Here is a 10,205-nt window from a genome sequence, read left to right on the forward strand (position 1 = left end):
TGCTAGAGTGCTTTTGAGTGCACTCGGTGAACACAAGGTGGCGATGTATATCTGCAAATAGGACAACCAAGGGCTGGCATCACATAATGTGGTGACATTGTTATTATTATAATTCATGTTTCTGAGTTTAAAAGGCAGCTTTTGTTTGTGTTCCATGTTATTTGAAAGATTGATATATTTTGTGTTAAAGTATAAAGCTGACTTACTGATTATTTGTGTATTTATTGTTATTATAAATTATTATACTATGGTATCAATATGTTAATTTTGGATTTTTTGTGTTTTTGGAAAGTCAGGTATCGAGAACGTATTTACTCAACCAGAACAAATTTTATGAATGTCAACAAATTACATTTGTGGTATTGCATTTTATTCATCTCAACCATTCAAAACAGATTATAACCAATGTCTATAAATTCACATATAAATATATTTACAAGAGCACACCTTATCACACTGTCCATCACCAATCATCCTATTTTTAATCACAAACAGGTTTGCTGCATCACCTCTCCAGTGTTGTGAGTATTCTTTCTGCAAGTGTTCCTCTTGCCCAATGCAACGAGAGGACCGCGGGACAGACTGCCCTCTACAGGACGTCCCCTCCTGTCCAACTCCTCTGCACTGAGCAGTGGCACAGGAACCCACGTGGTCACATTGAACAGAGCGTAGTCCACCTTGTAGTGCTTCTTGCCCAGTTTCAGCATGTCCTGGAAGCGCTGGCCCCAGCGGATGTCTGCTGGTGTATAGGAGGTTCGAGACTGGTGGAGCATCCCCGTAGAGTCACCGTTGTAGGTGAAAGACACCACAAGCTCAAAGTCTTCCCCCAGCAGGTCGTCAGGGCCCATGCTGTAGAGGGGACTGCCAGGCTCCAGCTTGTGGACAATGGTGGCTGGAGTGGCGAGGACAATGTCTCGATCCTGGATGTACACGTCCTGGTATGACATCACAACAGATCCCCCTGGCTGTTTCATATAGCGGACTAACATGGCCTTGACGACACCCTCCAGGATGTGATTTCCCCTGAAGTCCCCAAGTCGCCATGACAGACACAGAACCCTGTCCCGCAGGTTGACCACCGCACAGCTGCTGAAACCAACCGTCTGAGCTCTCTTACGAGCGGAGGCCATTTTAGCAATAACAATGCCAATGACGATGGTGTCCAGGAGGCAGCTGAATACATCTTGAACCGTCACCAAAATAATGGCCACCATACAGTTCTCAGTCATCCCCCTAAAGCCGTAGCCAATCGTCGCCTGGGTCTCCATTGAGAACATAAAGGCTCCAGTGAAGCCACGCACGTTTTCCACGCAGGGACTGTTAGATACATCGTCAATGTCACCGTGTACTTTCGCAATGAGCCAATAACAGAGACCAAAAAAAAGCCAAGATAGAATGTAAGACAGAGAGAAACCCAGGAGCGTCACCCTCCAACGGATCTCCACAAGGGTGGTGAAGATGTCCATGAGGTATGGGGTCCAGTATCCAGGGGCCTTCTGGAAAACCACTGGGAACCTGCCATCTTTCTGCATGTAGCGCAGCCGCCTGCCCTCATTTTTCCTGCCCAGTGTGTGGATTGTGGTGAAGTTGGTATCAATGATGACTTGCTCACTCCTCTCTGTGCTCATTTTGAATAAAACTGCCTCTCAGACTCCTGTATGAAGAAAAATGGAAGGAGAAAATGCATGTTAGGATGACAAAGGAGCTGGAGTGAATGTATTTTGCCCATTACATGTGACTTAAATGGTACATTTTCTCAGATTTGTTTGTTCAGCTGAATCCTTCATGATTGAGTGAGCAACCGAGGTCACACCGTGCCTCGGGCTGTCAGAAGCAAGCGACTTGAGCAGTGCCCAGCTCAGGGTGTGAAAAATGTACTTCAAGATCAACATTTCTTTACTGGTTGATTATTTACCATTACGGCCTGGATATTGTCAAGACTGCAAGCTGCTCTATAAACACTTTAATGTCTGCATTAGGGCCACATGTTACCATGCAGAGGTTTTGTTTTTATTCAGCTTGTTAAAATATTTTCTTTAATAATCAACATAACATAAAATAAGCATTTTCAATTATCCAAAAAAACCTATTAAATTATTATTAAATTAAAAGCTTAAACTAAATTATAAAAAGCATGTTTTTTTCTTTTGAAATGAATGACAATAAGTGTTGATTTTGATTTCTATACACTATGTATATTGTTTTGTGTTTTTTTTGTTGACTTAAACATACAAAAGAACAATAATTTCGTTTTCTTTTAGACACTCTTTTACATATAGATTTGGTCATGACCAAACACTCTGCCTGCATGTGAGGTCGGCCCAGACCCTAGGTTTTTTTTAATCAATACTAAAGACTCACTTCTTCTCCCTGGCCTTCTAGTCAGAGCGGAGCACGACTCATGACATTTCCCTGTGTTTGATTTTTATATTTGCTGTTGTAATTTATTGTCTTCTGTTTGCGATTGTAGTAATGTGTTATTTATTATTTGCATGTACAGCACTTTGGCTCGACCAAAAATCGTTTTTAAAATGTGCTATATAAATAAAACATGATTTGATTTGATTTGATGACCATCCGACAATATTTACTGTTTACCACAGAGAGTTACCTCTTTTAATGGGTTTTTCTTATCTCTTTGTTTAGGACCCAAAACATATTGGCAAAGGAGACACAACCTTTTAAAAAGTCTTAAACTGACTAATTTTAGAAAAATCAAAAAAAGTAATGGGACTTTATGTTTTTGTTGCCATACATGCATGCACAATTGTCATGAAGTGCTCAAGTAATATAATTCCAAGAAAGTGTGTCTTGGTTAATTAAGCAAAATGTGACCTCTATTTATGTCCTAAGGGGGGTCAAGTATTATCCTCCAACCACCTCTAATAGCTATCACCTCCAAATGCTTCCTCAGATGTCAGACTTTAACCACACCCCTATTTTACTCGATAGAACATAAAACACACATTATATTGTATTGTCAGTACATTGTTATCACTTTCTTATACCGTATACTGTACTTCGAGACTTGTAATCGGACATTTGCTTAAGTTGTCACTGATGAAAGGCACGCTATCAAGTTTCAGCTTGTTAACCCACTCACAGATCAATGTGTTTTTAAAGAGATATTATTCCGTCCAAGAAGTCAGTTCGACTTTCATCTAGAAAGTTTACTGCTTAATTGACTCAGTTGAGAACATGTAGCTGGTCTTTATCTCAGTTTATGATAAATGGCTTACAACACATCCTTACTTTCGGTCAGGCAAATGTTAATCTAAATAAGATTTTGCTGTTTTCCACTCTCTTAAGAAATAATTGAAAAAGAAAACAAACATAGTGACATAACTTGAGTGTTTCAATAAAGCATATAACTATAATTAGACTACAGATATATTTAACATTGTCATTCATTATTGTGTCACAATGCTTTTGTAGCAGGTGGTGATGGTATATGGTTACCACTCATTTGTAAGCAGGTGAATAAGCAGCCGTGTCACAGTTACTTACAGACTGTTGATTTCTACACAGCAGTCAAGCAGTCCATGGAGAAGGACAAGTGTAGGTTATAAGGCAAGCCTATGTTATTAAGGTATGGTGGTTCCAAATATATATATTTCTGAACATTTCCGGTAGCCTTGCTGTGTGCTTTTGTTATTCTCAATTTCTTAACCTCTTTTTACATATTTCACTGCCTTTTTTAGATCAATTTAACCTTTTTCCTTCACTTTTCAAACTCTTTTTTGAGCCATTTTGTGATTACACTGAGAGACTGTGCCACTACAATCTTTGGTAGCCTATATAAGAGCAATCTGTACCTAAGCTTGAATCTCAAACCTGAATGAAATGTCTTAGTTCCTAAAGAACACCTCATGTTTTCTTGTATAACTCTCACCGTATTGCCTGGAAATAGTTTGTGTTATGAGGGCTAATCCTCAAACAACTTCCAATCAATGCAGTTTATATAACAACACATGTTGATGTTTCCCCGTATTTAACAGGAATTCACAAACATTAGGTTAATAGGAAAAATATAAAATATTTAAAAACGAAAATCAATTCCCCGATGTCCTTTTAAATTCCGAGACGTCTCTTCAGTTCAAGCTTGGCAGTACTTAATAATTGCTGTTTGTTTTAAATGAGTTATAATGTTTAACTTTTACAACTTGTAGTTAATTATTTCCCTTCTATCTCGCTTGGCTGTTGCTAATATTATGGAGTATTAGTCTGTGGAATTTGTGCACCTATGCAGCTGCATTTGTGACAATTTAAACCATTTTACAAATATTTGAGTATTCTTACAACAAGAATTCTGAAGGTGCTTTAAGAAACAAAAAGCACTTTTTCCTCAGCATAGACACTAGTAAATTGCATTCATGTCATAATTCTTTATAGATAGTTTTTGTAAAAGCACACAAGGTAAATTGTAAAAGTCATCGTACTTGCAAAGTAGAAATCAGAGTTGTCCGGTGCCACAGAAGCCCATCAGTCGAGGTATAAGCGATGTGTTGCCACAGTGAAATTAACCTGCAGGGTCAGTCTGTTACCAATGTTTGTGGGCTGGCTCTGTGGCAAAGTCCCATTTGGTTCTGATATCACAGCAATCCCTTCCCTCTTAAACCTTATTGGACAATCTGAAAGAATTTATGGTCTATGGAATATTTTAGAGGTTCCTCAGGAAAAAAACAGAAATGCCCTTCAATGGTCTCTAGATGTTGAAATTGGTATTGCGTTATAAGTCTTTACAAAATATTGAAGGCACATGTTGATGATTTGTAATATTTGAGTGATTTCTATGATTCATTAGACAGAAAGTTAACCTTTGCTTCATCAGCTGGAGATGCATTTCTGATAAGACAAGAGAGATCACACCAGAGCCGCCAGGAAACACTAACCTTCAACACATTTATTGCAGTCATAATCTGACGATGGACAGAGGTCCACAACACCCAAACAACCGTGTTCTGGTTTTAAAAATAGAACATAGGGGTCATGTTTTAATTTTGAAAACAAAACTAGGCTGTCCTTTGAAACCTACCTGATTCATTACATATTGGTTGTTTAAGATGATGTGTGAAGACAGAGATAAGAGACATTCCTCTGAGAGACAACCTGGAAAGAGCAGTTCACACTAAGAGAATTTCACTTCCTTTAGCGCAGCACATAACAAAACCATAAACTGTGAAACAGTACAGTATATTGATGTCCAATTGATTTAACTGTCCACACCATGTGACTTCTTACAGGAAATTGCAAAATTATCCAACATTTCAATTTGTTTAATTCTGTGTGTGTGTGTGTGTGTGTGTGTGTGTGTGTGTGTGTGTGTGTGTGTGTGTGTGTGTGTGTGTGTGTGTGTGTGTGTGTGTGTGTGTGTGTGTGTGTGTGTGTGTGTGCAGACATTCTATTAGATATTTGTAACCTCTTCATTGGTTGTATCAGCGCACTTTATTTGGGCAAGAGGGCCCTTTAAAGCAAATCTCTTACCAGCCAATGTGATCTCACTATATATTTTCTTTTATAAGGCCATTCTCTGCAAATTCTAGAGACTGTATGCATGAAAAATAAAACTGTTAAAAACTTCAAACCAGCCTGTCTGGCACTACCAACTATGCTACATTCAGGAAACCTAAACAAGTTTCTCCTCCATTCTGATGATTGGTTTAAACTTCAGCAGATCACCATGTCCACATGTCTAAATGCATTAGGTTGCTGACCCCGGATTGGCCTATTAGACAGGTGTGTTAACTCACAATTGCACAGGTGTACCAAATAAACTGACAAAATGTAAAGACATAAAATATGTGTTTTACATGATATATATACCTCTATCTACATGATACCTGTATCTATGAACTTATTGGATATAAAATAAATCACTAAATTAGTCGTATTATAAACAATACACGCTACGACATGTCAAAAAATGTAAATAAAAACAGCCATAATTTCAATGAATAAAGTACCATAATTAAAAAGCAACAACATGTTGGCGGGGACATAGTGAGCTTAGTTTTATGATAGAGGGCTTTGTGTGGGGAAAGAACACTGATTTAAAGATAGGAGTCAAGAATTCAAAGAATGTGTTTTGAACCTGGGTGCCAAACAAAGAGAGACGAGAGGCTGCTGTATTTTCTCAGTAAAACCTGAATAAGAGACAATAAGAACAATGCAAGTCCAACAAGCAGGATGACCCTGGGAGGCACGTATTCGAGACCAGGCGGTGATAACCTCAGCGCTGACTGATATTGATCAGATCAATCTGATATGACACAAATGTAAAATATTCAAAATAAAGCACCTGTTGGTCAAGTGGTCCAATCATTTAAATAAAACCACATTCCTAAAACTTGTATGAAAGGTTTAATATATGTATGCCCGATTATACACATGGCCATTAAAATGTACAAAAGTCACGTTTGGTAATACGATTTTGAGAAATACTATTTATACACAGAAATAAAGCAGAAACACATAAGAAATAAGCCAGTAATACAGTCATGTGATAAACCTTTTGGGGCTTTTTTATTAAAAGAGCATGCCTACAAATCTGAGATACATTTTATATTTAATAGTTTTAAGAGACACTGTGTACTGACCCTTATTTTAGCACTTTAAATCATCATAGTTATTTAATGTTGTAAAAAAATTAGATTAATAACAAAATATATCCTCCAACTACTATGAAATTGTAACTTTTATTTTAAGAATAACACTGTTTTATAAATATGTTAAATCGTATATTATTGCAGATGACAACCTCATCATGTAAGACATAAATAAATGTTGTGGCAGTGCAGTTTTTTGTAATAAAGATTCTAATTAACCTCATATATCCTAGTGATTATGTGTTTCGTATTGTCAAAAGTAAGGGATTCATCAGCAGCTGTCAAAACAAAAGCCATTCTGTGTAATGATCTTCCTGGAATACACTGAAACCTGTCTTTGTGGTGGACTCCCACGTTAAATATACAGTCCCATTGAAATACAGGATGGCACGATATAATGACAAAAAGCAGCTGGAGCTTGACTTGTGTGTGCTGGCAGGTAAACAGTGTAATTGCACTTGTGTTCTGTTTATTTACACAGGATCACTGCGGGATGCGCTGAACATGAGACGACCATATTGTCCTGCTTACACGGTGGTGCCAATAAGTTGTAAAACGTCACAGTCCAGCCTATTTAAGTGTCATGTCAGGGTGGCAAACAGCCATCAGTCAGTCTGCAGTTATCAGTCATATGTGAAGTCTTATTTTCAGAAATGTTAAGATTTGTGAGAAACTGGAAAGCTCTCTTCTTACTGAGTTTACTAACAGTAGGTAAGTGTAACTTAAATGAAGGGTTTATATTGGTAGTACGCTAAAGGCAGTATTCATGTATATTTAATGCTTTGTTTTTCTTTCTACTTTAGGATGTGGAGATGCAGTCTGCACAAGTCGCCGATGTCTGGCTGAAATGTTGATCAAAAAAGGCCTTCTATCACAGCCACAGACTGATTACTGCAGCAATGTGATCAGAGTGCCGTTCATTGAGTACCAGACTCTGGCAGTTGTGAGTATCTGTTTTGTGCCGCTATCTGAGAACCTTGTTTCTCTTTTTAGACCTGTTAACATAAAGAGAAATACTAATTTATCGTGTGATGTTGCTGTACCTACTGAATATTTGTTGAAAATGTAATTTGATCAGGAAAAAAGAACATTCATTACAAACTGTTATTAATCTCAGCAATAATTTGAGACAGAAGCAAACAGGTCTAATTTCCATCAGCATCCAATGATTTTGACTTTTTTTTAACAGAACACAAAGGATCTGCGCCTCATCAGTCGTCTGCAAGCAGACATTGTACGTTTGTAGATATTTACAGATGGATACAAAATAAATAAATGTTTTAACCACATTCAATTCGATTTGAAACTACAGGTATGGTTGGATCCTGAGTTGAAATGGAACACATCAGAATACAATTATGAATACGTGGTCCTGCCAGTTGGAAAAGTCTGGACCCCAGAGATCCTTGTAACAAATGGGTAAGGTTCATGATACAATTCCAACACATGTAATTAATGGACCTCTTGATATTCACATCTATTGTCTTTAACCTGTACAGAATAGTATCAACTATGAAGCACAGATCCAAGGATCTGATTGTACAGAGTGATGGCATACTGAGGCACTCTGTGATCATTAACGCAGAGGTGAACTGTGAAGTCAACCTCTTCAACTATCCATTCGCTTTTGATTCTTGTCCAGTCGCCATACAATCGTGGTCCGATGGCGGTATGTTATGAAAACAAATATTATGTTTTTTTTTGTATCACTAACTCGATGATAAGCACCTATTTTACTCAGCAATCAACATATCTGTGATTATTCTGAAGAAGATTTTGATAAACATTTTTGTCTCAAGTGACTGCGCTGTTGTTTTTTTGGGTCTTATCTTGATGAATTTCCAGTTATTAAGGCATGTTCATAATTTTGATGATTTGATAATCGTAAAATTAGGCCACATTAGTTTACTCAGATTTTTTTTAAATGCGGGTAATGTAGGCGCCAGGTTTTGCCAGAATTAGAGATGGAATAAAAAGGACTATATATCTGATTTTTTTTTAAAACTGCATATCATGAATCTGTCAGCGGTATAGGGTTGAAATCAATAGAGTACCCTTTTCTTTCTTTCAGGTTGTGGTTCTTACCTGATATTAGAGAGAGTTTATAGTGCTGATGGTAGCCAGGGAGATTGGAAAACTGAATCTGTGGAAATTCAGAATTTAACTGATGTCCGTCAATACATCTTGGTAAGTTCATGAACGTGTAGCATGGTCATTTAGACTTATCATAGGTAAGAATTCACCTTATTGGTGCAAAAGTGGTAATACAGTAGCCTTTCTCTATTGTAATGTGGCCTTTTGTCTGCCATGTCCCTCAGGTGAATTTAAGTATCAAACCTACCAACCCCTTTGTAACATTACTGATGCCCAGTCTTCTGATCCTCTTGGCTGATATGGTCAGCTTCGCTCTGCCGCTGGAAGGTGGTGAACGCAACGGTTTCAAGGTCACGCTGGTGCTCAGCTTCACCGTGTTCCTCAACATCCTCAACGATATACTTCCTGGAGACAGCTCTTGCAGCCCCATCATCCGTAAGTCAGCTCACATGCAGACAGACACAAACCAAATAGATACACAGCAGCAGCATCATTTGAGTCACTAACAACCTCGTCTTTGCTGCAGGAACCCACTTCTGCATTTGTCTGGTGCTCCTGGTGTTTAGCATGCTGGTGTCCCTGGTGCTGACACGCTTGGCCAGAGACGGTGGTCTCATATTCTGCTGCGGCTCCAAAGGGACAGTCCCCGACAACACAGGTAACAGGGACAAAAAGAGGATGAGGGTGAGAATGACCTGGCCTTTAAAGGACTTCTCTGTTTTGTTATTGAGTGGGGGATTTTGACGCTTACAAAGTCCTTATTTTTGATGAAACACTATATAACCTGTTCTCATTGCGGCTTCACTCCCTACAGAAGTCAAAGCTGACGTTAGTGTGGTTCAGATTAGCAGCCCAGAGGAGGATGGTAGAATGCTGAAAAGGGTGGTCAACTTCCTGGAGGCTGTTGACGCAGACACACTGAAAAAGGACAGACATTTGAAGTTTGCCAACAATTTGGACAAGGCATTTTTCTGGTTCTATTCAATAGGCGGAACTGTGTACTTTATTGCCATGATAACTGTTATGGTAAAGTATAGATGTGTGGTTAACCATTTTGAATTCTGGTATTAATAAAAATGCATGTTGATACTATAACAAACTGAGCGCACAAAGTTCAGGATATAAAGGCAACGATTGATGCCAATCTCAGCTTACATTTATAAAACTTGTTTAGCTCACTATATGTCAAATACTGCAGATGTATACTCTCAATTATGAAGATGTGCATGAACATATTTCTGAAAATCATACAAATAAAGGAATGTCATACTTCACTCCTCAATCATTTTGAGTCACATCGTGTATGGAATCATATATAAAACTAACATCTGCACACATGACAAGACCATGTTCCTTCAGCCCTCATAAACAGGAGATTTTACTCTAGGATTTCTCAATGATGATTAAGACAGTGTGGCCAGTGGCGTTTTTATATGTACAAAAGTGGTGGGGCACAAACAACTTAGATGTCTATAAGCTTCTGCAGTGAGGTTCATGGCTGCGGAG

General features: G+C 38.2%; 2 protein-coding genes across 3 annotated transcripts; one reads left to right on the forward strand and one right to left on the reverse strand.

Annotated features, from left to right (window-relative positions):
• Positions 1-485: 485 nt before the first annotated feature.
• On the reverse strand, positions 486-1,628 carry LOC104944239 (inward rectifier potassium channel 16-like). The gene has a single exon (XM_010769748.1). It carries the CDS (start codon positions 1,626-1,628, stop codon positions 486-488), a length of 1,143 nt encoding a protein of 380 aa, XP_010768050.1.
• Positions 1,629-7,225: 5,597 nt separating this feature from the next.
• Positions 7,226-10,169, forward strand: LOC104944237 (5-hydroxytryptamine receptor 3A-like). Of its 2 annotated transcripts, none has more exons than XM_010769747.1 (9): positions 7,226-7,312; positions 7,409-7,548; positions 7,795-7,839; positions 7,918-8,024; positions 8,105-8,274; positions 8,677-8,792; positions 8,924-9,134; positions 9,226-9,357; positions 9,514-10,169. In XM_010769747.1, the coding sequence occupies exons 2-9, from the start codon at positions 7,453-7,455 to the stop codon at positions 9,768-9,770; spliced, it is 1,134 nt and encodes a 377-aa protein (XP_010768049.1). In that variant the 5' UTR covers positions 7,226-7,312; positions 7,409-7,452; the 3' UTR covers positions 9,771-10,169. The 2 variants fall into 2 exon arrangements, with proteins under 2 accessions (XP_010768049.1, XP_010768048.1); XM_010769746.1 differs by having other exon boundaries at positions 7,245-7,316.
• The last annotated feature ends 36 nt before the right edge of the window (positions 10,170-10,205 follow it).

Source organism: Notothenia coriiceps, unplaced genomic scaffold, assembly GCF_000735185.1.
Source record: "Notothenia coriiceps isolate Sejong01 unplaced genomic scaffold, NC01 NC01_scaffold00007694, whole genome shotgun sequence".
Taxonomy (NCBI): domain Eukaryota; kingdom Metazoa; phylum Chordata; class Actinopteri; order Perciformes; family Nototheniidae; genus Notothenia; species Notothenia coriiceps.

Bases quoted from the DNA above. Each gene is read 5' to 3' on its own strand.
- LOC104944239 (XM_010769748.1), bottom strand. From the start codon at position 1,628: ATGAGCACAGAGAGGAGTGAGCAAGTCATCATTGATACCAACTTCACC.
- LOC104944237 (XM_010769746.1), top strand. From the start codon at position 7,259: ATGTTAAGATTTGTGAGAAACTGGAAAGCTCTCTTCTTACTGAGTTTA. The intron at 8,275-8,676 runs GTATGTTATGAA...TCTTTCTTTCAG, and splicing joins ACAATCGTGGTCCGATGGCG to GTTGTGGTTCTTACCTGATA. The intron at 9,135-9,225 runs GTAAGTCAGCTC...TCTTTGCTGCAG, and splicing joins CTCTTGCAGCCCCATCATCC to GAACCCACTTCTGCATTTGT.